We start from the raw sequence: 27,278 nt of genomic DNA, 5'->3' as shown, positions 1-27,278 counted from the left end.
GTCTCCTGTCATAGAGTCGGCAGGCTGGTCCCCTGGGCGGCCCAGCTGGACGTGGCCGAGCCGAAGCCCGGGGGCCGATGGCGATGAACTATAACGCGAAGGATGAGGTGGATGGCGGGCCCCCGTGCCCTCCTGGGGGCGCTGCCAAGACCCGGAGGCCGGATAACACGGCCTTCAAACAGCAACGGCTGCCCGCCTGGCAGCCCATCCTCACGGCCGGCACGGTGCTGCCTACCTTCTTCATCATCGGCCTCATCTTCATCCCCATTGGCATCGGCATCTTCGTCACCTCCAACAACATCCGTGAGATCGAGGTGAGGGAGGGGCGTGGCGGGGGCCTCCCCCGGGCTCCCCGAAGGTGACAGGCGGGCCCCGCCCTCCGGTGCCTTCTCGGTTTCTTTTGCGGGGTTTTCTGAGTTTGCAGTTTGGGCGTCTAGCTTCCTTTTGGCTGTCGGTTTACATGGCTGGGAGCGGAATGAGTGTCAGGTGGACAGGACTTAGGTATTGGGCAGTTTGTGTGGTTCTCTGAGGGTTAGCGGGCCTGTCTGCTCTTCTAGGAGAGAAGAGAAGAAAAAAGTTAGATTTAGATATAACTCCGAGGCAGCTCACAGGGTCATAACTGTTGTTATTTGCGTAGGGATTATTCCGGGACACCGAGACTAACAAATGGGTCGTTGTTGGGTAAAAGACCAGAAGTCATAGAGGTATTGATTGTTCTGTGAAGAGATTTGTCACATGTTTCAGGGCACACACAGTAACTTTCATTTTGAGCTCATTAGATCGTTTTAGTTGTTGGCCACGATCTAGTAAATACATGAAACTTCTGGCTTGCTTTTAGGCAGTATTCATTTCTAATTATGCTCCACATTCGCCCCAGTTCTCCCTGCTTGATTTTTTTTTTTAAACTGTGCATATCAGTGACTTCACACGGAATAAGTTGGGGTTTAGCTATAAAAAAATTTTCACTGGCATTGTTTGCATTGAATATTTTACTTAAGACATGATAGAAACACTCAACTGGGGGAAACATTTTGATTTGTGCCCATGCAACAATCACTGCATCTTTATCCATCCGCAGTGGTGAAGATTGGTTGATAACAGAATGTAATACTGTGTGCTGTACAGTATTAGACATCTACAGGACCTCTTTCATGTTTTAGGGAGTTTTGATCTGTGTGAAAGGGCCAAGAGTGATGTTGAGTAACCCTGCTTTCTTCTGTTCTGCCGTATACATAATTTTTGAGTAATATTTTAAAAATACAGATTACATGTAGGTGATTTAATTGAATTTCTCCAATCATTTTAGCTAAGGAGTGTTGTTACCTTTCTCCAGCTTACTTTACAATATTAACGCCAAAGCAAGGTTGTTATATTTTTAATGGCATAGTGCTGTAGTGTTCATGACAGTAAGAATAGTAGCTAGAGTGTAATTTTAAAATCTTTTACTTAGAATTATTTTCAGTGTGTTGACAAGAGCAAGTTCACAGCAAATGTTTTCGACATATATTTTTGTCTTCCTGTTTTTATCCTTGTGATAGCCCTGCAAGTGTAGCCCAAAATGCACCAAAATGTAAAGCTCCGGGCTGGCCAGGTTGGGCACTAGAAAAGTTTTGATCTCAGAATATTTTGGATTGTAGATTTCCAGATTAGGTGTGCTTAACTGGAGAAGACCAATCAAATATTCCAGAATGTTAAAAAACAAAAACAAACAACCCTTCACACATGAAACACTTCTGTTCCCATCTGTGCCCTGTAGCACTCAAATCCTGAGCTCTGCTGCTTTAATTAGCTCAGATTTGGGGATAGTTTATTTTTCTGAAGGCTAGTTTCTTCATCTTTAAAATAAATAGAATAATGAGTTTCTTCTAAGATTTCACAGTTTGAAGCAAGATAGTTGTGAGTTTTGACCCTTCAGCAGGAGTTGAGAGCTATGGGGTATGACAATGAATTGTTTAAGAGTATTATAGTCCTGATTCCAAGTTTTAAGCTTTCACACTACATTAAGATCCTTACTGGGATGATAGTAAATATAATGGAATTCCTTCTAACTAAACATTACAAATTTGAGTCATCTTATTTAAACAATGATTTAGAATTGTATATGAATATTTACTAAATTGTTAGAAAATTTCTGGTACTATTTACTATAGTATGACAATATCTTTAATTTTCTTTAAAACTTTCGGGTTCTGAAATAAAGTAAGTTTCTGTATACTTAGTTGTTAGTAATTGGAAATTTCTAGTGCTCAGTGTGACACTGATTTTAAGAGTATATTGCAGTTTGTTCAGAAGGGCATTGGAGTTAGAGTGGGTGTAGAGCGCAAGTTCCAACTCTCATTCTAGTTGGTGATGGGAACTGTCTTGGCTTTTGGCACACTTAAAGATTCAGATTGAATGATACTTAAGATGCCATCCTCTTCTGAAAATCTGTGACTTCCAGCTTAATTTTGATTTAAAACTGCTGTGTCCAAAATGCCACATTTGAAATGAAAGGAAATGGAAATTAGGAGTTACTGGAAATTTTGTATTAGCACCAACACATGCAGATAGAATGCTTAGAATTTGAGGGTTGGATATATACTAAAATTATTTCAAATTTGGTCTAGAGTTATGAGAAAACCTAGAGAGCTTTTCCAAAAGGGACTTACATGTTTGTGTGCTTTTTCTTTACTCTGTGTGCTGGAGATTGAATTCAGGGCCATAAGAAAGTGCTCTACTACTGAGTCACGTCCCTAGCTCCTCAACCTTTATTAGCTCGCAGCTTAGACTGAAAGCCTTTGAGGGTTATTAGAAGTAAAGAGGAAGGGCTGGAGAGCTGGCTCAGCAGTAAGAGCACTGGCTTCTCTTGCAAAAGTAAGTACTCAGGTTTGATTTTCAGCACCCACATAGTGGCTCACAACTGTTTTTTTTTTTTTTTTTTTTTTAAATTTGTTTTGCAATACAATTCAGTTCTACATATCAGCCACGGATTCCCTTGTTCTCCCCCCTCCCGCCCCCCTCACCTTCCCCCCAGCCCACCCCCCATTCCCACCTCCTCCAGGGCAAAACCTTCCCCTCGGACTGAAATCAACCTGGTAGACTCAGTCCAGGTAGGTCCAGACCCCTCCTCCCAGGCCGAGCCTGCCTATGCAGGATCACAACTGTTTTTAACTACAGTTCTAGGTGATCCTGTGTCCTCTTCCAGCCTCAGCAGGCATCAGACACCCACGTGGTCAACAGACATGCAGGCAAAACACCTGTACACATAAAAATAAAATAATAAAAATGTTTTAAAGTCAGATATGATGCAGGTCTTTAATCTCAACACAAGGAAGGCAGAGAATGGGTCTCTGAGCCTGGTCTACATAGTGAGTTCCAGGATAGACAGGGCTACATAGACTATATCAAAACACCAAAAAATAAATAAAAAGAAAAATAAACAAATAAAACAAAATAAAATAAAGGTAAATGGGAAATGAGCATCTCTTACGCAAATTGATTCCCGTTCTCTTGTTTACATCTTTTAAGTTTCTTTTCGAAAACTCAGTAGCCTATTTTCTGCATTCAAGTTACAGGGGCAAAGGAGACTTGTAATTAAAATGCTTGGCTTTGAGTGCTTTGCTGAGAACTTGGAAATTTTAAAGTAAAGCTAATGGACCTTTTACATTCTCCTGGAAATACTACAGTATTACAGTATAAAATATTACTACTCTTAAAATGCCCCAGACACCCCCTTAAGAAGGTGTTTTTTAGAAAAGGTGCTTTTATTCTTATTTTCTTTCTTTCTTTATTTTTTAATGCTCATATTTAGTATCATTACCTTCCCTTGTTTATGAATCATATGAATCATCTTTCTTTTCTTTCTTCCTTTTTTTTTGTTTGTTTTTTCGAGATAGAGTTTCTCTGTATAATAGTTCTGGCTGTCATAGAACTCGCTTCATAGACCAGGCTGGCCTTGAACTCTCAGAGATCTGCCTGCGTTTGCCTCCCGAGTGCTGGGATTAAAGGCGTGTGCCACTACTGCCCACTTAAGTTTATGAATCTTATTTGCTTGGTTTTTAGATTTTCTAAGTTAAGTAAAATGAGTTTTTTAGAAAAGACTGTTGATAATTTTATTAGCCATTAAAATATTTTAATTGTGAATATAATTATTAATGCTTAATATCTTTATTACTTGCAGCAAAGACTGAGTATTTCTTTTAACTTGGCAGCATTAGGAGTCAAGCATCACCACAAGGCTCCTTTAGAACTCATGGCCAGGTTGAGATACACAGCTCACTTGAAAGTACCATCTGTAACTTTTGCAAAAGCATTTATCAATGTGAAGTTATGTAGTTGTAAATTAATGCTTAGAGAGCTGGGTCAGGTGTCCTATTCCTATAGCCCTAGATATTTTGGAGAGGCTTGAGGTATGAAGAGTGTTTGAATCCAGTAATTCAGTGCTAACTTGGGTGACATAGACCTAGTGTCCAAAAGCAGTAAGAGAAAAACTAATTAATGGTTAATTAATGGTTAGAGTCAAATGGGTGTAATTTTTAAAGCAGCATTTAAGATAGAAAGTAAGTTCAGTAATAACTAGAGTGTAAACATTTACATGAAATTAATAATGCTAAACATGTTGAAATCTTAGGGACTTACCCCTCACATTGCTAAATTCCCACCTTTCCTTTTTTTTTTTTAAACCTTATTTCATTTTCTATTCTGATTATTTCCTGTTTCTGTTTCTGATAAAAATTTGGTATGTTTTTATATTTTTACTTCTTTCTAGTTTGAATCCTTAGATTGTAAGGTTCTTGAAGGAGATTAAGTCTTTCATTTGCGTTTAGTAATCTTTGTTTTTACTTAAACTTCAGTGTAGAATCAAGGAAGGATAACTTGTTTCTTAGAAATAATGGTTAAAGATTAGGCATTTTATACTGGGAAATTTAAAGATTTTAATGCTCAAATGTATTGTAGTAACTAAACAGGGAACCTTTGCTGATTAAGAGCTTTGAGTAATAGGGTTTTTGTTTCCAGTAAGTACCTGCTGGAGTGTTTATTAGGGCCAGGTTCTGAGACTGGTTTTCCAGATGAGCATTTACAATCAGTTTGGTTATAGGAAACACTAACTTGAATACCAACTGTATAGGATGTTTCCCTCAAAGAATTAAGTTCTTATGAGTAGAGCTATGTTGCTACCAAGAAATTGTATTTAACTATTGTGATTTTATCTTGAATTTCATCAGCCAAAAAAGGGTACAAACCCTTCTTTCTTTTTAGTCAAGAACTTCCTCCTTTGTCTCTGCAGCCTAAAATATTTACTTTCTAGCCTTTTATAGACACAAACAACACCCCCCCATTTAGAGTTTTAAAGAAACATACTAGTAAATTTAGCAGTTGCTACTAAAATGGTTGTGTTAAAGTACTAATTTTAAGGGCTTCAGAAAATTCTTTAAGTACCTGAAATGTCCCCTTCAACTTAATCTGATTAATACTTAAAGTGACTTATCTTATTAGTCAGCATTTTGTTATGTGACCCATTTAGGTCCTTTATCGATTTCCTTTTAGATAACTTTACATTCAAAAAATGGAAGTTTTCCAGCTCTCCTTGTATACAGTGTAAAAATGCATGTCCTTCAAATTCTTCTTTGTCACCACCTTAAACTCAGTCTGTTTCTTAGGAATGAGCTGTGTTTTTAGAATTACTAAGAAGAAATGTTGGGTTGACTTAGAGGAACATTCAGAGTTGTCTGGGAACAAAGAAATACTAGAACTTTTCTGCTAATCTCCTTGTCTGTCCTGTACTGCCCCTGGTGCTTTGTCATTAGGATTTAAGCTAGTTGCAGGGTCTTATGCTTCCTGCATTCTGAACTGTGCCTTATATACTTTTGCCGTTTAAAACAGTTAATTTTCAAAAGAGGATTTGTGTCCCCTCTTCTATTCGGAAGCCTCTTTTCCTTTGAGATTTATAACTATTACTTCTGTGTAAATTTTGTCTTCTGAAAGCTAGTGAATGTTACTTACAACTGGCAGATTTTATTGGGTCAAACTCCCCTTGAGTTTCTGCTGACAAGGGATATAGTGGTTATTTGATAGTGAAAACTCATACATTTTCTATTTATCAAGGATTTTTGATCAATGGTGGCCATTTTCTATATACAGAGTACCTCTTTGGGAATAGGGAGGTATTGAAAAAGTTTGAGGACAGGACTCCCCCCCCCCCCCTTTTTTTTTCAGCAGAGGGCATTCCTTTGGGAGAAGAAATGACTTACAGTAGCAGGAGATGCAGATGTCCCTCAGTGACAGAGTACTTCCCTAGCCGTGTAAGGCCCTGGGTTCAATCCCCACTTCTGAAAGACAAAGATAAGCCAGTATGGTAGTGTATTATGGCCCAACATTTAGGAGGTGGGTGGCAGGTAAATCAGGAGTTCAAGGCCAACCTTAGCTACATAGAGAATTTGAGCCCAACCTGAGCTGTATACAAACCAAAAACTTCCCCACAAACAAACAAAAAACGAAGCAAAACAAAACCAAAAACTAGGGAGGAAAGCAAAGCAAAGAAACATCACAGGAAAATTAAATATTGCTAGGTTAGTGCACACACAGAATGCGCCTGAGTAGTTCAAGGACAAGCTTTTGCTGATCTGTCCTAGTGTTGTTTCTTGTTGTGATAAAACACCATGACAAAGGGAACTTGGTGGAGAAAGGGTTTATTTTAGCTTGCTTCCAGGTCTCAGTCCGTATCGCAAGGGAGTCAAGGTGGCAGGGACTTGAGTAGCTAGTCACAGCCACAGTCAGGGACAGAGATGAGTGCATCCGTGATTGTACTCATCTGCTTCTTCTCTTTTCGTCTAGCTCAGGACCCGACCCAGGGAATGGTGCCTTGCCCTTTTTTAGTCTAGATCTTTCTGCATCAGTAAACCTGTTCAAGACAGTTCTCCAGACATGACATACCCACAGGGCAACCCAGTCTAGACAACCACTCAATGAGAGTCCCTTCCCAGATTATTCTAGACTATATCAAGATGGCGATTAGAACTAACTGTCACAACTCTACTTGTCAACTTGATGTATAAAACATCACCTTTAAGTCATAACATGACATTCCTTGTCCCCAAAGTCTGTTTACCTCATAATTTAAAATGTAATTCAACTGTAAAAGTCCTCATTGCCTTTAAAAATTCTAACACTTTAAAAGTCCAAAGTCTCTTAACTGTGAGCTCCTAAAAAATTAAAATCAAGTTACATACTTCTAACATATAATGACAATAAGCAAACATTCCTTTTCTAAAAAGGAAGAACCAGGGGCATAAAACATTTATACCAAAGCAAAACAAAAATCTGGCAGGGAAACATCAATATTACAGTTCTGTGTCCAGCATCGTGGGGCTTGTAAAGTAATTGTTTGGGCTCCATTTCTTTTTTTCTTATTCTTTTTTTTTTTTTTTTTTTTTTTTTTGGTTTTTCGAGACAGGGTTTCTCTGTGTAGCTTTGCGCCTCTCCTGGAACTCACTTGGTAGCCCAGGCTGGCCTTGAACTCACAGAGATCCGCCTGGCTCTGCCTCCCGAGTGCTGGGATTAAAGGCGTGCACCACCACCGCCCGGCAGGCTCCATTTCTAATAGTGGGCCTTGACAGATGCACTAAGGTCCTGGCATTTTCAGTATTCTGGAGTCTCCATTGAAACTGAGTCTTCAGTTTCACAGCTACATAGAGTGGCTTCTCAGGACTTCTTTGAGGGGAACTCTGACTCTGACACATGTTGCCTCTCTCAGTTTCTCTCCATGGTCGTATCAGTCTTGCACTTTTTATGCCTTTAAAACCAGTGTCACGTGGGAATGCTTATTACATTGCCAGACTTTGCTGCCAGTTTGAGATATACCCCAGGTCTCCTTGGGCCACAGCTGTATCAGCTTGTGTTGACCCTAGGGAAACACTTTGCTGTTGTCCTAGTGCAGCACAGGAGGCTTGTCTACAGTGGTACTGATCTCTGTCTGTATCACAGCTTCGTCTTCAGCACCAGTCTGAATGCCATCCTGTGCTGAAGTTTCTTCTGCCAAACAGATAGTTCATTATCTTTAAATGAAACTTTATTGGGTACTTAGGACACTGGCAGGAAAAAATCAAATCCTTGCCCATAATATCACACCAGTGGCCCACGTCCCAGTTCCTGATAGAGTCCTTGTTCCCCTCTGAACCCTTGTGAACTGGGCCTCCGTTGTCCTCATTTGTCTCAGCATTCCTAATACCTTCTAAGCTTGCACAAGAACGACTCACTAAGCTCTGCTTCCAGCGTTCAACAGCAGGTATGATTGACATGATATATATCCATTAGGATTTGGTTCAAGAACGGGTAAGATTTTCATTGCATACCAAATGCCCTAGGAACATAACATGGGGGAGTCTGTTTTACAGAATCCCCTATATGAAGCTTTTAAGCTACCTTGACATTCTTTGTGACTGGCTCTCAAGCTCAAGGTTCAAGTGGGAGGCCAGACTTGTGGTTGTCTTTTCTGGGCATCAGCAGTGTAGAATCAAGGATGAACAAGGGCTAAAGGAAGAAGGTTCTTGGAAGCTGCTACACTGCACCAACCCTGCTTTGGTAGCATAGTCATACTAGCTCCAAGGCAGACTAGAGATTTTAGTTTTATTCTGTTAGCAAGAAAAGTACCACAGAAATTGGGATGAGAACTTGTTAGTAGTCACCCAGCATCACAGGCTGTGGGAATATTTACCATCTATTAAAATATTATGTCAGCCAAATGGGAATTGGTCTCCTAGATGTGATAGTCCTGAGTAAATAAAGATTGCAATTTTATATTGATTTTAGTATTGCGTTGAAATTCATAGTAGAATAGATTGTGCTATTTTTATGTGAATAAAATAAGTTAGGATAGCCGGGCGGTGGTGGTGCACGCCTTTAATCCCAGCACTTGGGAAGCAGAGGCAGGTGGATCTCTGTGAATTCAAGGCCAGCCTGGTCTACAGAGTGAGATCCAGGACAGGCTCCAGAGCTACACAGAGAAACCTTGTCTTGAAAAAAAAAAAAGTTAGGATATAATATGCTGTATATATAATATGTATAGTATATTATATGATAAAAAAGCTATATAAGGGATATTGAAATACTGAATATCATTGCTTTTTTCTTTGACCTTTTAAATGATCTCTGTTCAGAATACAAATTTGTTTCATTTTTCTCTTAAAACAGCCTACATTAATTCTGTTTACTAATAAAACTTAGCTAATACTTTTTAAGAGTTTACTAATTTTATATGACTCTACTATTATTCTTACGTTATTTTGGGTGAGCCATTTCTCCAGCCCAATTTTGTCCATTCTTATCAGTCATTAATTCTCTTCTTTATTTGCTGCTTCTGAAATGTGTTAGACGGTAGAAAGTGCTCAGGAGAAAAAGGAGGGTTGAAGGGAGGGAGGTTTACAGTTTTAAATAGTGCATGGATTAACTCCAAGTCACCAGTAACGCATTGGTGTGGCGTTAAGGAAAGAAAGAAAAGAGCTTCCCTTTGGAGTCATTTAACCAAAGCAAGTCCAGACTTGAATTCTCTACTCCATACTTCTGGTGTCCTTTGTTCTCTGTCTGTTGGATGCATCTGAATCTGTGCCTGCCTGATGTCTTGTGAATCTGTTCTGGCTGGTATCTGTGTCTGTCCCTGTATGCCTGTTTGTTGTATGACTCTCTCTCTCTCTCTCTCTCTCTCTCTCTCTCTCTCTCTCTCTCTCTCTCTCTCTCTCTCTCTCTGTGTGTGTGTGTGTGTGTCTGTCTGTCTGTCTGTCTGTGTATATTTATCCCTAACAGAGGGCTTTGCTCTGTCTTTATTGAATAGCACAGAAAGTATTACATGGGGAAGGAATGAAGGATATTTTATAAAAATCTTTAAGAGTTTTACAAGCGAATTAAGTCACTGATTTCAACAGACCATAACTGATTTCAACAAACCACAGCTGACTCACACAACAAACAGTACAACAAATATCATTGTTTATCAAGCAATATCCAAGTGTTGTGTTCAATATTTATGGTGGATATTGAGTTTAGAAGATTGCTTTCAACCTCCACGTTTGCTGCTTTCAGCAAGTTATATACTTTCGTAGGTCAGGGCCATGGAAAAGTGCATATCTTGAGATTATAGCTATGCATTGGCTTAGATTGTAAAAGTTGATTGCATGGGAAATCTCAGGCAAGTAAGGTTGATTGCTACTTTGATGTCTTAAAAGCAGGTTAATCAAACAGACTGAGTCCACAGTAGGATAGCTGTCAAAAGTGACCTTAAGGTATGTTATTAACTCTGGCTGTGAGGTCCCACAAACGTTTCAGTCTCATAGAATGTAATTAGAATGTAATTCCAAGATTTTTACTGTAATGCATTGCCACAAAATAGCATGTGTTGGGGATCCCGTAGTTCATTGATATGCGAGGGAAGACTACTCCATGCAGAAGTAGGGAGAGAAACTGAGGAGTGTGTTTAGGAGGAGGAACAAAGAAGCCAGTGTGTCAGTGGCAGAGTGAGAAGAAAGGGAAGAATATAGATCAGGTTAAAGTGGTACAGTGTTAGGGTGCACATTACATGGGCCGGTATTATGACTACAGGCAGTGTAATGGGAAGCCATTAAACAGTTTTGCATAGCTAAGTCATTCCTGGGCACTTCAATCCATAAGCCTGACTCTGTAAAAGAAATTAATGAACTCAAATTGGTGAGGGAAAGTAGCTTGTTTACAGTGTGATTAAGTGAGAGAGGAGCAAAAATCTAATTCCCCACTGTGTTATCCTACAGTTTGTAGAAAACCACTGGACCGACAAGAAGGTGCAAATTAGGTGTGAGACAAGATTACAGGTCCTTTCAGGGATAAAAGGATCTGGGCCCAGAGTGTTCCCATTCATTCTCTGCTACAGAGACAGTTTTTAGTTAAGTCCTTGATGGAGGAAAATGGAGTATTAGAGTATTTTTAGAAGGGAAGAGTCCTGGTTTGTTTGTTCCCACCCCTTCTATTCTTGGCAGAATTCTTCGTCCATTGGTCCATTTCTTTGATGGGCATAGATGGGAGCCTTTTGGATTTTTTTTTTTTAAACAAAACAAAACCTCCCTTTAGAGACCAGCTTCAGCTCTACATTACTGTTAAGCACACCAATTTTGTCGAGTAGTGGAAAGGAGACACACAAGTGTTTCTAATTCCCCTCTCCTTAGGGCTTAAGTGTAGGTTTTGGAGAGGGAGAGGAGGAGGAGGGTTCTAGAGTGCCAGTGGTCCTTCAGATAAGAGATTTATTAATCTTAAAGCAAATTGTATGAGGATTGGGTAGTGGGTAGACAAAGTGAAGTATCTGCTATTAAAGGGTTCTGTAGAAGGGGCAGCAGGGGGTCCTGAACTGCAAGGAGACATATAGGCTTTGTTAATTAATATGCAGCCTGTGCTACCTGGCCAGGTCACAGAGACTCTGGGTAGGGGAGTTAGTGTAGTCTAGCTGCCTTGGGCTCCATTCTGTGGGATTGGAATGGTGGAGGACTCTTTCTTTGTGAGACCTGTGTGACCTTTCAGCTTTGCAGCAGGTGTGAGGGGAAAGACCCTGGAGATGGGAGGTGTACAGATCTGTGAGGCTCTTTGGCAGCAGCAGCTGGAAGGTTTGGCTTTTAATAGGGATCACTATTATAAAGTGACATAATGACAGTTACTGTTAACAGTGACTTGGGCTTGATATAACATGGAGAGCATGCCCTGGGGAATAAGAGTAGAAGTAGGGGATGCTGGAGAGATGGCTCAGCGGTTAAGAGCACTGGCTGCTCCTCCAGAGGTCCTGAGTTCATTTCCCAGCCACCACATGGTAGCTCATATAGTGGGATCTGATGCCCTCTTCTGGCATAAAGGTGTACATGCAGACAGAGTACTCATACATAAATTTTTAAAAGGTTTAAAAAAAAAAAGGGTAGAAGTAGGGTATTTGCGATTGGAGAAACCACTTCTCACACCAGATGTATGGGGACCTGACACCTCTCCCTCCTCATTCTGCAGCAGTTCTTACATTAGATGCTTCTGTATACACCAGCTGGGTGCCTTATAATTTAAGTCAATTCAGACATCCAAAATAGCATCAGATCCACCTGATTAAGGACTAGTAGTTTGTTGCTTAGAGGTTTTTGGTGCTAGGGATTGAACCAAGTGCTGTCCTAATTTAAAATAAGGAAAATAATAATACACTTTGCAGGACCATCTACTTTTAAAAGATTTATTTTTAAAGATTTATTTATTTTATGTGTATGGGTGTTTTGCTTGCATGCATGTCTGTTTACCATATGCATGCCTGGTGCCCACCAAGGTCAGAAGAGGGCCTTGGATCCCCTGGAACGGGAGTTACAGGTGGTTGTGAGCCCCCATGTAGGTGCTTGGAATGGAAGCAGAATCCTCTGCAAGAGCTCTTTACTGCTGCGCCATCTCTTCAGCCCCTATTCTTTAAGATGATTTGTATGAAGTGCACATATGTCAGACAGAACACATGTGATAACAGGAGTCAGTAAATATGCTATGCCGGTATGGCTCACTTCCCTCCTTAGCTTTGTCTCATTTCTTTCCATCATGATAATTCTCCAAAATATAAAGTTTATTTTCACTATCTTTAAATATTTCTTTTCCATTGTTGCTTGCTTTTTTTTCTTTTCCTGAATTTGTTCAAATTCTTATTTCTTCTAAAAAGTACTTATTCTTTGCTAATGATTGTTTCTGTGCCATCCAGTTTGACAGCTTTTTTTCTATTTTTTTTGTCTTTGTTAATGAAGTCTGCTGGATGGTAGAGTGGACTGACAGTTCTGGGTAAAGGTTGTTTAGTAGAAGGAGCATTGATTGGGCTTGAGTCAGAGATATTGAATTCTAGACTAGCACTTGGGAAAGTTCCTAAGTATGTTCTTTTTTATGTAATGGAGGTAGCACAGTAGGATTTTGTTGATGATCAGATAAAATATGTGTATAAAGGAAAGCTGTAAGCTGTTGATGGTACAATATATCATTATTTTCTATGACTCTTGTACCTTGTACTGTGTCTTGTCCCTATTAAAATTTAAAGGTTAATTATAATGACTTTTATAAACACTGTTTATAAAAGAGTTACCTGAAGTTAAAAGATGTAACTGTTCATGCATTTTTAAAGTTATAATCACCAGTTCAGGATGAAAATGTTATAGTTATCTGTTTTAAGTACTTTTTTGATATTTAGTAATTATTCTTCTAATAAAGTGCTGAGTTTTATTATACTGAAGTATAATTTGATTTCCAATTCCATCAAATTATTTTTGTTTAGTTAAGTCTCTTTGCTTACTAACAACTGGTGATCAAATGAAAGAGGGTGATTTCCGAGGTTTCTGTTCTTCTTTCTTAGATCAGTCTTAAGAGGAAGAAAATGAGAAATTAGAAATACAGATTCCTTTGTGGTTTATTCTGACATAAATTTGATATGTAAGTGGAATGATGTGTACAAGCAGGCTTTATTACAGAGTTGTAGCGTGCAGGTCTAATGAAATTCATGTGTGCTTTCCTGTCCTCATTTAGTTTCCTTGTTTTAGTTACATGCCTTGCTTATTGATGACATTTGCAGTGAAAAATAATCAAATCACAGCTCTGCTAGTTAACAGATAAGCGCCTATGAAAAACAGTTATAAAAAACATTATGTAACAATTTGATAAAACCAAGTTTTCTTAGGCCATTATAAGTTTCTAAAAATTATCTCACTGTTACAATTTAGATGGTGGTTCTATTTTCTAGGTACAGATTTAAAAATTTTTTCTGTTACAAAGATAACTATTTTATATTTTTAAGGTTTAGGACTTTTTAATCATATAATTCTTATTTGTCAAGAGATTTACAAGGTAAGTCCTAGACTGGCAGAAAATAATTTAAAATATTATCGGGTAATTGTTAAAGAACACTTAAAATATGAAAATGAAGCAGCCTGATAAAAGTGAGCACAAGACCTGATTAGATACTTCTTCAAGGAGGACAGAAAGGGCTTAACAACACTTGGTGGGACAGCTGTAACAAAATACCATAGACCGCTGGCCTTGGTGTAGGACATGCCTTTAATCTAGCACTCAGAAGGCAGAGGCAAGAGGATCTTTCTGCATTCAAGACCAATTTGGTCTTGCCTTTTAGTAGGTGAATAAATAAACTATAGTACCTCAGAGTACTGTAATACTCTGAAAAGATGTAGAGGAAACTTAAGTGCAGATTACCAAGTAAAGCCAGTATGAAAAGGCTATCTACAATATGACTCCAACTTTGGAAAAAACAAAACTACAAGGACAGTAAAAAGGTCAGTGCTTACTATGATTTAACACGGAGGATGAATAGATAAAAGAAAGACAGGAGATTTTTTAGGCCAGTTAAAGTATTTTGTATTATAATAGTAGGTTATATATCATTCTATATTGTTTAAACCTGTAGAATTTCCAAACAAGAGTGAACCTTAAACTATAAACTTAAGGTTATGAAAATGTCAGTGGCCAGGTGGTGGTGGTACACGCCATTAACAGCACTTGGGAGGCAGAGCCAGGTGGATCTCTTTGAGCTCAGGGCCAGCCTGGTCTATAGAACGAGATCCAGGACAGGCTCCAAAGCTACACAGAGACACCCTGTTTCGAAAAACCAAAAAAAAAAAAAAAAAAAAAAAAAAAAAAGAAAAAAGAAAAGAAAAGAATGTTCATTTATTGTTGTAATAGACCACTTTGGGGGGAGATGTTAATTGTGGATATATAGTAGTTACCTGACCAAAATAACTCAAGGAAGAGAAAGGGGGAGATTTATTCATGTTGGTTTACAGTTTCAGACATTCAGCTCATAACTTGCTTTATTTCTGTATCTGAAATGAGACAGAGCATCATGGTAGCAGGAACATGTAGCAGGGGATACTCATATGGTGGGCAGGAAGTAGTAAGAGGAGGTGGGCAGGGACAAGATGCTACCAAGGACCTTATCCAGTAACTTGCTTCTAGCCAGATCCACTTCTCAGTTTCCAGAACATCACAAAATAGCACTGCCAGCTAGAAGCAAGATTCCCAACTTACAGGCCTTTTTGAAGGGATACTTCCTATCCAAACCGTAACAACAGATTAGCCTATGCATCTACAGACAGAAGCTATATGGGAATTCTGCTGAGAATATTTTGGAAAAAAAACATGTTTAATTCTTTTTCTTATTTTTAATGGAAAAAAGGAATTTTTGGATACCAGGGCTGTTCTTCTGACTTTACCTAGTATGGTACAATTCAGTTTTGACAGAGTTAGGGTTCAAAACATAGTCCCTAATAACTGGCCTTATTTGGATACAAAGCAGTTTCCTAGGCTAAAAACACACTTCTTGCTCCAAAGTCAGGGGGCTTCCCAAGATTTTTTTTTTTTTTTTTTTTTTTTTTTTTTTTTTTTTTTTTTTTTTTGAGACAGGGTTTCTCTGTGTAGCTTTGAGCCTTTCCTGGAACTCACTCTGTAGCCCAGGCTGGCCTCAAACTCACAAAGATCCACCTGCCTCTGCCTTTCCCAAGATTTTTTCTCCCTGCCTCTCACAAGATTGTCCTCATTTAAGATGCCAAATGCTATGGGAAGAGGAAGGTTCTTGGAAGAAACACAGGGTGGTGTCTGAACATAGAGCTTCCATGCTTCTCCCTGTGTACTTAGGATACATCAAGCTCCTAGCATCTCTATGCCTTTCCACCCAGAAAACTTTCCTGTACAGCAGTATCTAGACTGAAGTGCAGGACGGCACAGTTAGGCATGATTGATTGAATACTGGCTACATAGTAGTTTAACTATAAATTTGCAGTCCTACTTCTCTCCATGGAGGTTTTGCTGGGCCAAAGCCCTGATCACAGGATTGGTCTTTCTGGGACCAGTGAATTCTTGTTTTCATTGGAAACTCTGTTGTGAATCAAGGGGCACACCTGAGTAACAGAGATACTCCAGTCATCTGGGAAATCCCTATGCTGAAGCACCCAGGAGCCAAGGCCAAAGGGATGACAGCCTTAGCACCAGAGTTTTGGGTGGAGAGAAGCATTTTGTGAGTTCTGATGGTTCTGGGGATCATCAAGTACAGGACCTTGTGCATTCAAGGCAAGCATTCTACCATGAGTTACTTTCTGAGCCCATAGGTTCCCTTCCCTCCTCCCATCCTTCTTTCCCCTCTTTCTTTTTTTCTGAATTTGGAAATGTTCTGTGGAAAGCTGAGGTGACAATGAAGTATTTAAAATTGTTATATTCCAGAAGAAAAGTTGAGTTTATCTCTACAAATCTGGTGTTTTAGTAGTTTAGAGCTTGCAGCCATTTATATCTTTATAAATCATGTGGTTTTGAATCTTGTATTTACAGTTTTATCAGTAAATATATTTCTTTTGGGGTAAAGGAGGATTTTGAACAACAGTGAACAGAGAGAAGCCTCCTTAGTGTTTAATGCCTCACACTGTTGGAGTACACAGCAGCAGCATTGTCTAGGATCCACATTGCTTTGTCGGACTTATTTTTCCTTTTAATAGTAGGTTATGTAAATTTTAGGTTTCTCTTTCCTCCAAGGAACTGCTTACTTAATCTTTTTCTCTTGCAGATTGATTACACTGGAACAGAACCTTCCAGCCCCTGCAATAAATGTTTGTCTCCGAATGTGACATCTTGTGTTTGTACCATTAACTTCACACTGGAAGAGTCATTTGAGGTCTGTGTTTTAAAGTAATGTGTTGGAAAAGGCATGCTTTAAAAAATACTAATACTGTTTTTTTAGATACTTAATTTATATTGAGAAATCAGCTTAGTTTATTGGAATCTATAGACATTTGAAGATTATTCTGTATATCTGGCTGTTGCATAATTAAATGTCCCATTTTTAATGGCAGAAATCTTGAAGTATCAAATTATTTCTTCATACTTCAATTTCTCCTTAGATGGTATAAATTCTTAATCTTTTAAAATTTTCTCAATTTTAAAAATAACTTTTAATTAAAAAACAAGTCTTACTGTAGACAACACTGATTATCCCATTACTTAACTGAATTATTTGTGAGGTATGAAACAGTACCCAAAAATGAAATGCTTATTAAAACTTTATTTTATACTTTGGTATTTGGACACTGCCCACCCCCAACCCCCCTCCCCCTGCCCTGTGTGTGTGTGTGTGTGTGTGTGTGTGTGTGTGTGTGTGTGCGTGCTGCCTATGTAGTATTAATATTGGTCTCTATTCTTGGTAACTGAGCATATGGGAAAAGACATAAAATTTCAGAATCAGCGTGGATAGAGACCAGTTTTTCCTCCCTTCTACCTGAAAATTGAGTTTAAAAACATTCTTCAGGAAGCAACGCTGTCATAAATACATACCAAGGTTTGAGTTTCCTTATTCAGACTTTCTAGATGCAGTGATAATTTTAGTATTTACTGATGGATGGAAGCCATCTAGTGGTTATAGATGCTCTTGCACTAAGGTAAAGTGCCTTTGGCTTTGGGACAAAGATGTAAAAACTCATTTGGGAAAAGACTGAAAAGTGCACTTTTCAGTGTGTTGGGTATAAAGATGCAGTACATCTCGGTTTTGTGCAGAATCGAAGAAATGAGAGAGTTTGAACAAGTTAGAAGTTCTGTTATCTCCTACTTATTCAAAACCATTTATTTTAACTTGGAAGGCTGAAGCAGATGGATCTGTGTGAGTTTGAGGCCAGCTTGGTCTACAGAGTGAGTTCCAGGATGGCCAGGGCTGTTACACAGAGAAACCCCGTCTCGAAAAACCAAAACCAAATGAAACAAAACCAAGAACCAAACAACCCACTTGATTTAGAATTCCCTTTTAAAGTGGCCATTTATTTGCTGCAGATGTATTTCTTCACAGATTTTGAGTTGGACTAAAACCAGTTCAGGGAACTTAAATGTTAGTATATTTTCTATCAGACTTGATTGAGAGGATCTCTTTTTCAGTTTACAAATTCAATTTACTATTACTGGTTGTTAATTGAGATGCTATTCTTTTTTTCCTAAAAATCACATTTATCATGTTTTTGTCATACAATTTGATACTATTGCCTCAATGATTTCCACTTAAACATCTTTTGTGTACAGTGGAAAAATTTATGGTGTGCTATTTAAGAATCAATATTTTCATTCATTTATTTACTTTTTGATGCACAATTTCATTATGCATTCTAGGTTGGCATTAGGCTTGCTGTGTAGCTCAGGATCCTCCATTTGCCTCCTAAGTGCTGGCTGGGATTGCAAGCTTTTTCCACCAAACCCATCAGTATTCAGTCTTTAAATGATAATGTCTGTGAAAGTAGCAAATTAAATTAATCACTTCTAAGTTTAGAGAATTTCTTTAAATTGAAGATATGAATATAAAAATAGAGGCTGGCTGGCCAGTGGTGGTGCATGTTTTTAATTCCAGCAGAGGCAGGTGGATCTCTGTGAGTTCAAGGCCCGCCTAGTATACAGAGTGAGTTCCAGGACAGCCAGGGCAACACAGAGAAACCCTGTCTCAATATATATATATATTCTAACCTCCCCCTCTCTCCAGAGAGGTTGTAATCAAAAAAGAGAAATAGCATTTTCCTACCGCTCACAGTTTTAGTCAGATGGTTTCTTTTTTTTTTTTGGTTTTTCGAGACAGGGTTTCTCTGTTTAGCTTTGCGCCTTTCCTGGAACTCACTTGGTAGTCCAGGCTGGCCTCGAACTCACAGAGATCCACCTGGCTCTGCCTCCCGAGTGCTGGGATTAAAGGCGTGCGCCACCACCGCCCGGCTCGGTCAGATGGTTTCTTAACACCTTGTAGTTAATTCAGTATATGTATATTACTCTTTTTTCCCCAAGATAGTTTTGAAGTTGCCTCCATAAGAGTACCACTCTTGATTATTATTATTATAAAGTATTATAACTGAATATATTTCAGCAACTACTAATTTACTAATTGCTAACAGTCTACAGCATCTAGAGGGAATATTTGAAGGACAGAAGGGGACCAGTGCAAGGTGGAAGGAAGAGTAATGAGCAAAGTACAATGATATATATGTATAAAAATGCTATTATAAAATATTTGGTACACTAAAAATTTTAATAAATAAAAAAATAGTATATGTAGCATCCTGTTGAACTTGTATATTCTCATTCCGTTTATAATTTATTTGGATAATAAAAGTTTGATCATTCTTCTGAAAGGTAGATGCTAATTGGATGAAAACCAATCTGAATTAGAGAAAATTTTATATTAAAAGTAACTCGGCACACTAATATTCTTTCATTATTTTTTCATGAAAATATTTTGTGTGTGCGTGCATGTGTGTGTGTAGGTGTGCAGTATGCTGTGTGCATGTCTTCCTTTGTCACCTTATTTCATGAGATGAACCTGGAGCTTGTCATTTTCATTTAAATTAGACTGGCTGTCCAGCAAGCTCCTGGGATTTGCCTGTTTCCCCACCCCCCATCTCCCTCCATCTCTGGTAATAGACGAATGTTGCCACGCCTGACCTTTATGTAGGTGTTAGGGTTCACACTGAGGTCCTCATGCTTGCACAGCAAAGCATTTACCTAGTGAACCATCTCTCCAGACTGCACAGAATACTTGAAGGATAGTTTAAAAGTTTACTTGTGTGTCTTTGTAACATAGCTTCTTTAACTTTATTTACAATTGTACAATTTATTTTTGTGTGTTTGCTTGCTTTTGTGGTGTTGGGGATTGAATTCAGGGCCTTAGACATGAATATTCTGGGCAAATCTCGCTGTCACAGCTGTAGTTCCAGTGTTCATTAAGTACTTGGTAAATAGCTTTCCTAAGCCAGTTAAAACAGTATACCTAGGCCCGCTTAGTTCAGTGCCTGATTCCTAGGTAGCAATAGTTTTCCTTCTTTTAGAACTTAACTAAGAATTTAGGAGCTAGAGTATAGTTGTTCTACTATTAGTTGATTTATATTTAATTTTACAATTTTTGTTGCTATTTCGCCTCAGTACCAGTTTATCAAAAATTGTAAACTGGTCAAGTACAAATTGCTTAATTTTTACAAAATATGAAACAAATAAATGTCAATTTTTATGTTAAAAGTTTTCTCCTTTCTGTTTTCTCTAGGGCAATGTGTTTATGTATTATGGACTGTCTAATTTCTATCAAAATCATCGTCGCTATGTGAAATCTCGAGATGATAGCCAGTTAAATGGAGACCCTAGTGCTTTGCTTGTAAGTAAAATGATAAAATACAGAAATGTGGCATCTTTGAAATAAGAGTGTAGTAAATATTCATTTAGAAGTGTTAAAGTACTTAATCTCATGGGAAGTTAAAGTATTGTCATTTCTAGTTTTAACAGTAGTTTTTAGTTAAAATGCTTTTTCTGGAATGCTCACAAAATAACTTCTCAATCCCACTACCTGCTCATTTCTAGTAGTTATTGGGAGTTTTGGCTTCATGTGTTTGTGATGGAATTTTGATGTATGATGTGTAAGTGTGTTCTGTTTGGGTCTGTTCATTATTCTTGTGCTAGGTAGGGATATGCAGTTGAGCTGTTTTTGATTTCTGGGATTGTGCTTTGAAATTGAGTGACTGAACATTTTTTAAAGTTGGTGGGAAGATGAAGCAGCAAAAATTTAATGTTTCCAGAATTCCCAAGTCTGCTGTGTGTGTTTGCTGGAGTAGAACTGTATCCTTTTCTGACTCTTGGCTCCGTTTGGGAATCTGTGGATGGCTGTTCAACTTTCCATAGTGTTTAGTGCCTAACTAGGAATAGCTCATCATTTCTCCAGAGATTTAGATGATAATTTCTCTCTCTCTCTCTTTTTTTCTTCTGAAAATTAGAATCCAAGTAAGGAATGTGAACCTTATCGAAGAAATGAAGACAAACCAATTGCTCCATGTGGAGCTATTGCCAACAGCATGTTTAATGGTATGCTAGATAGAAACATCTGTGCAGATAGATGATCAGGAAACTGTGTGCACTTAGGAAACTATTTGTGCGAGTAGGAAACTATGTAGTAGTCTAGTAATGTGAATGAAATTAGGAAATTCACCTTCAAGATAAATACTCAGATAATGAATAGGATTTAAATATTCTGTGGCTTCCCTTGGGATCTTGTTTATGAGACTGGATTTCTATCTCTGAGAAGAAAATAGAATCTTCCTGTTTCTTATAAAAAAGTAAAAGCCACAGAGCTACTTTCACTGATTTATACCATTAAAAGGGAGTTATGTTGATCATTTAGATACACATTGCCTGATAGGAATACAGTTTGAACCATAAATACAAACTATTTCAAATTTTCTAGTACTTATATTAAAAATCCTCAAAGGAAACAAGTAAAATTAGCTTGAATAATTTATTTAATCCGGTGTGCCCCAAATAGTATCATTTCAGCATATAAACATAACTGAAATATTTTTTGTGTTTTTACACTAAGACCCTGATAGCTAGTGTGTATTGCACATTCAACAGAACTTGTTCATTTGTACCAACCGTGTTTCAGGAGCGGAATGATTGCCAAGTACAGAAAATGGAAAAGGCAGGAGCTGTTAGGATACAACAGTAGCCAAAGAAAGAGAAGAGAAAAACGATGCCATTGCCCTTTTATTTGGATTGACATTAAAATCCTTGTTCTTCTAACATCAACTAGTCATTCAGGAAAGTGACCTAGCTCTGTAGTAAATGTAGAGTCCATCTATCCATCTAGAATTCTAAATTTGTGAAAGTTAATTCACACCTGTATAAAGGACACACATTAACCCTGTGCCTTCTCTGTCAACTACTTTCAGAGGAAATCCCAGATTCTCATTTCTCATAGAGTAAATCAGTTGCTATGGATTTTTAGTAGATGTTAGTAATATCTTCCATTTCTTGTGCTTAGATACACTAGAATTGTTTCTGGTTGCCAATGAATCTGATCCCACACCTACGCCAATTGCTTTGACGAGAAAAGGTATTGCTTGGTGGACAGATAAAAATGTGAAATTCAGAAATCCACCTGGAAAAGAAAGCCTTGAAGAAAGATTTAAAGGTAAAACATGACCAATATCCCCTCTTGTCTAAAAGCTAGTAGTTTTAGTAAGGTAACCTAAATTATGTCTTTAGAGTCTTAATTTATTTATTTTTTTGAAGAACAGCATTTTCCTTCTCAGCATTATACCAAGTTATATAAATGTTCAGATGTACTAAAATTGTAAATGAATGTGTGTTTTTAATTGTGATTTGTATTTCTCTGGTGTTTTCAGCTATATTCTTTACAAACTGAAACAGAGTTTATTTTAATCAGCTTCTATTTATAATGCACATATATTTTTGTTTTTATATTGCCTTAGTTTCATAATGCAATATTTCTTTTTAAAATTTATTTTTGCATTTATATATTTATTTTGTATGTGTGTGTACAAGCATATGTATGTATATATACATGTGCCATAGTGCATGCATTGGGAATCTCCTCTTCCTTTTAACCATGTGGTCCTGGGGATTGAATTCTGGTCCTCAGATCTGGTGGCAAGTGCCATTGCCTGCTGAGCCGTCTCACTGGCCCAAACATTCTTAACATTATATTTTTGCATTAAGTAATCTGCCTTTTATTTAGTATCCTTTTGTATTCTTTTGAGATATCAACTGTCTTTTTTAGTTTTTGTTGTAGATAGAATTAGTTTCTCTTTAGATTTTAAGACATCTTTAAGATATGGATATATTTATACCTTTGAAAATATTCATATTGTTTTGTGCTGCTTCTTTTTTCAGTACTATGAATTTTCATTGAAACTTCATAGAATTGAATATTTTGTTTTCACATCTCTCTCCCTTCCCAACTTATCTTTAAGATACAACAAAGCCAGTAAACTGGCATAAACCAGTATTTATGCTAGATCCTGATGAAGATAATAATGGATTTATAAATGAGGATTTCATTGTTTGGATGCGTACTGCAGCGTTACCTACTTTTCGTAAGTTGTATCGTCTTATAGAGCGGAGAAATGATTTACATCCAACATTACCAGCTGGACAGTACTATTTGAACATCACATACAGTATCCTTTTTTTTTTGCTTATGTGTACACAAAGAATTTGAAAGAGTTTCATTGCCTTATGTTAGTTATGTGACATGTTACTTTGTACTCTAGATTTATTTATTTTGTGATATTGGTAATTGAATGTGGAGTCTCATACTTCCATTTCTGCATAGATATCAAGTCTTATTTATTTAATTTTTTTAACTTTAAAGATGTTTATTGTTATGTATTTATGTATGATATGTGCACATGTGCCAAGGTACATGTGAAGAGGCGAGAGGATAACTTTGTGGAGTTGATTTTTTTCTTGTCACCTTTTTGTATGGGTCCCAGGAATTGAACTCATGTCATCAAGCTTGTACATCAAGTGCTTTTACCCACAGGGCCATCATCTCTTTAGTCCAGAGCAGGCTTTTATAAGAAAGAAATAGTGGGCAGTTCCTCTTATCCTTAACAAAGTTCAGTGTTTTTAAGTATTTTGCCTAACATATATATATATATATATATATATATATATATATATATATATATACTGTAAACATAAAGATTCCTAAATATTAGCATTTTAAATCTGTATTGGATTTTTGCACTTTTTATTATCTGAATAAGCCATAAGTACATTTTTTGTTTGTTTGTTTGAGACTGGCTCTCATTATGTAGCCTTGGATGGCCTGGACTTCTTTATGTCTCTCCAGAATAGACTGGCCTCAAACTCACAGATTCAGCTACCTCTGACCCAGAAGTTTTAGAATTAAAGGTGTGCACCACCACGCCCAGCCTAGATTTTTGTTTATTTGTTTTGTCTTGTTTTTTCTAGTTTGAGTTATATAGTAAATTAGTAAATGGCTAATAGGCTAATTTTTAAAGTAAAGATTACCTTTGGTTCCTGGACTCTTGGTTATGCAACTGAGTATGGCCTAATAGTGGCTGACTGAACACAACATGGCTTTGAAACCATGCCAATTTAGGAGCAGTTTTGCCAGTGTGAAGCCAAATAGAGAACATGGGAGAGGAAAATCTGGAGCACTGGGAAGTTCAGAGAGGGCAGACAGTTCTCATGGAGAGTCTGCAGCAGAGTCCCAGTACTGAGAGCACTGTCAGGAAGAAGGCAGGACATCTCAAAGACTGACAGTACAACAATACAGGAACCTCGGGGCTTGCAACATCTGCAGTTAGCTGTAAAAAAGTACAAGATAAGGAGGAAATTAAGAGCACAGTTGAATGGAGTTAAAATGGAAGCCCATATTTTTAGAGGAAGAGGAGAAAGGGGGAACATAGTTGATTTGATACTGTGTCTGGTCCTGGGACAGTTGGATTAAGTATCATGATTTCTGCCTCAGGTTAAGATTGATTTCAGTAATTAGAGTGGGGCCTGCCACACCTCCAGACTGTGGTCTGAGGGGCTGCAGTTGTGTCCCTTTTCATTTCAGATTTTAGTTTTGTCTTCTTTATTCTCTTGCCAGCATCCTCGAATGAGCCATGTAAATAGTTCATCCACCACACTGCAGTCTCCTGTCTGGTCTCCTTACCAGTCAGTTTTGACTTCTGCACTGTCTGAGCTATCATTCTTTCAGAGCATGAGTTTTGTTATTGCCTCAAATGAGCTGGCTAAAACTGGGCATCATGCTTTGTGACCCTCTACTTAGAGTGCTCTCTATCTTGTAGATACATATTTAAACACGCTCTTTGAGCTTAGGACTTCAGATTGTTTTCTGCTTTCTTGTCTGTCCTTGTGGGCATCATTGCTGCTCATCTGACATATTTTTCCATATTACATTACTTTGAAGCCATTAGTACCTCTTAGGTAATGAATAGGAGTAAAACTACCCGAGGTACTATATAGATCTGAATTTTATTGTTTTGATAAAACATTTTGGCTTTTGCTAGTAACATTATTTCACTAGATCAGGTCTGGGAATATTTATCAGGGGTAGAGTGTCTTGCCCTGGGTTCAATGTCTAGTAACACATAGAGAAAATTATCTAAATTAGGTTTTTAAGATGGTTTTATTTGTGGCACATAGTGGCACGTGCCTTTAATCCCAACACTTGGAAGGAGGAGTCAGGCTGATCTCTTGTGACTTCAAGGCCAGCCTTGTCTACGTAGTTAGTTCCAGGACAGCTGGAGCTACATAGTGAGACCCTGTCTCACAAACAGGAGCAAAAAAGTGCAGTTCCATCCATCCATCCATCCATCCATCCATCCATCCATCCATTTATTGTGATTGAGAATATACAAGGGAGGTATCCATGTATCAGAATTTATATAAATCAATTATAAGCAGTTAAATGTTAACTTTAAAACTTGTGTTTTAAACATCAAATAACCACGGACAGAAAGTCTTCCTATACCCTCGTCAGATTACCCCGTACATTCGTTTGATGGACGAAAACGGATGATCTTGAGCACTATTTCATGGATGGGAGGAAAAAATCCATTTTTGGGAATTGCTTACATCACTATTGGATCCATCTCCTTCCTTCTGGGAGTTGTACTGCTAGTAATTAATCATAAATATAGAAACAGTAGTAATACTGCTGACATCACCATTTAATTTTATATTCTGAAAACAAATCTACTGCATGTGCATCAAGGCCAGTCCTGTTCAACCTAGCTTTTGAATGCTGATGTCTGGTTAGTATGTCGTTTTGAAGTTGGCACATAACTTAAAAAAAAAAAAAAAAACAGCCTTTGTCCTTTGCTTCTTACATGTGGATGACGTATGAAAATATATGACGGGTATAAAAATTAGCTATATTGATCATATCAATATTGTAACTGCTAAAATGGCATTCTAATGTCTGCTTTTTATTGGGACAGGCCATGTGATGCATAGAGCCTCTTTCATGTGAAATGAGTCTACTGCTTAAACGTTATGCTGTGCTGATAACATTATATTGACATGATGTTGTATATGTGTGCCTACTGTGTGAAGAAAGGGATTATGAGATGTATGAGTGTAATGACTTGCTAACCTTTTGAATTTGGTTACAGTTCAGATTGAAGAAAGACTAAATATAAATAAAACACTTCATCATTTTCATGTGTCGTGTATAAAGGCTTAAAGTCCCTCCTTGTTGAGGTGGTTCATGTGTTCAGTTTCTCTTATAGTTATTTGAAAATGACTTTGATTTCAGAGGATATACTTAGCTAGTCCAGTATAGAAATTAATATCTAAAGAGATTAGGTAGGTCTTGGATAGAATTTTAAGTTCCCTTTCATTTGGCTAACATGTTGCATTCTGGAGTCCAAGCTATTTGAAATGTTTATATGTGATCATCTTCCTGGAAGCTTACACTTCATAAGGGAAGAAAGAATATAGGTGAGATGGGACAGCTGCTTGGCAAACCCTCATCCTCTGCCTCAACTGTAAACCAGGTGTAAATGTTCAAAGGAGATTTTTCATTGTTGTGGTGTGTAGTGTTAAGATGATTGCTCTGCCTTGGAAATACCTCAAGCTGTTCTTACGTAGCAGGTAAGTATTTTGACTTAGTCTAATATAGCCCAGAAGAAAAATTGAAATCCTAATTTCTTCCATATTTCATTAAATTTTTGCATACAGGTCAAATAAATATGGATATGTATACACATTTCCTTTAATGAAGGTGATGTTTTGATTAGTTTTCCTAAGATATACCTTAAAAAGATGTTCTATACATTTCCTGCTTAAATTCAGGGGGATTTGGAGTATGTACATGATAAAAAAAGATTATAATATATCTGATTGAAGTTACTTTATTTTCTAACTAGAATTATTTTAATATTCCTTTATTGAATAAATGCTGTAATTTGTTTGCTGTGGAAGTTATTCCTGAAGTGAATGTAAATTATTTTTCCACATGCATGAAAATGTATTAATCAGAGTTGACTTCATTGCATTGAGATTACTTCATTGTTTTTACACTAAAGTAATTCATATTTATGTAGTAGAATGCTTGTGTTTTCAGACTTTGTAATGCTTTCCTTTGGTTATATTTTAAATCAAAAAGTCTGAGTAATGTTTCAGTTTAGATTAAGATGTGCTTAAAATAACAAAAATCTCTATGGTTCATAGTAGAAATGTGCCACACTTAAGCTTGTACGATATGAAATTCTGTTAAAAGAGCTTGTAATTCATGGTGACTTTTAACTTATAAAAATATTACTTGCATGGGTTACTCGATTTATGAATAGAGGAAACTTTCTCAGGACATAAGTTTTTCTTTCTCTAAAACTATTCTTTTGTCAGTCATTCAGAATGCTGTTAATCTGAAAATTGTCCCTCGTGCATATGATGATCAGTTTATTTGGGGGATTCTTCATAAGACATGAGATATTTCTGCCCATCTTTCCAGA

General features: G+C 37.5%; 1 protein-coding gene across 4 annotated transcripts; it reads left to right on the top strand.

The window, feature by feature from the left end:
- Tmem30a (transmembrane protein 30A) lies at nucleotides 1-27,278 on the top strand. 4 transcript variants are annotated; one of them, XR_009380294.1, is made up of 9 exons: nucleotides 1-314; nucleotides 16,550-16,657; nucleotides 20,039-20,146; nucleotides 20,760-20,847; nucleotides 21,803-21,952; nucleotides 22,755-22,961; nucleotides 25,304-25,577; nucleotides 26,506-26,548; nucleotides 27,172-27,278. XR_009380294.1 is itself a non-coding variant. In XM_059268275.1 (7 exons), the coding sequence occupies exons 1-7, from the start codon at nucleotides 78-80 to the stop codon at nucleotides 25,495-25,497; spliced, it is 1,092 nt and encodes a 363-aa protein (XP_059124258.1). In that variant the 5' UTR covers nucleotides 1-77; the 3' UTR covers nucleotides 25,498-25,986. The 4 variants fall into 4 exon arrangements, 1 of the variants encoding a protein (XP_059124258.1); XR_009380295.1 differs by lacking the exon at nucleotides 26,506-26,548; XR_009380293.1 differs by lacking the exon at nucleotides 27,172-27,278 and having other exon boundaries at nucleotides 26,506-27,093.

This window comes from Peromyscus eremicus, chromosome 7 (assembly GCF_949786415.1).
Source record: "Peromyscus eremicus chromosome 7, PerEre_H2_v1, whole genome shotgun sequence".
Lineage (NCBI taxonomy): Eukaryota > Metazoa > Chordata > Mammalia > Rodentia > Cricetidae > Peromyscus > Peromyscus eremicus.
The sequence above is the reverse complement of the archived record's forward strand: the minus strand, read 5'-3'. Positions and strand labels throughout refer to the sequence as shown.

Excerpts from the sequence above, each read along its gene's own strand:
- Tmem30a (XM_059268275.1), top strand. The coding sequence starts at position 78 with ATGGCGATGAACTATAACGCGAAGGATGAGGTGGATGGCGGGCCCCCG. Across the intron at positions 16,658-20,038 it reads CACTGGAAGAGTCATTTGAG|GGCAATGTGTTTATGTATTA; the intron begins GTCTGTGTTTTA and ends TGTTTTCTCTAG. Across the intron at positions 20,848-21,802 it reads TGCCAACAGCATGTTTAATG|ATACACTAGAATTGTTTCTG; the intron begins GTATGCTAGATA and ends TCTTGTGCTTAG.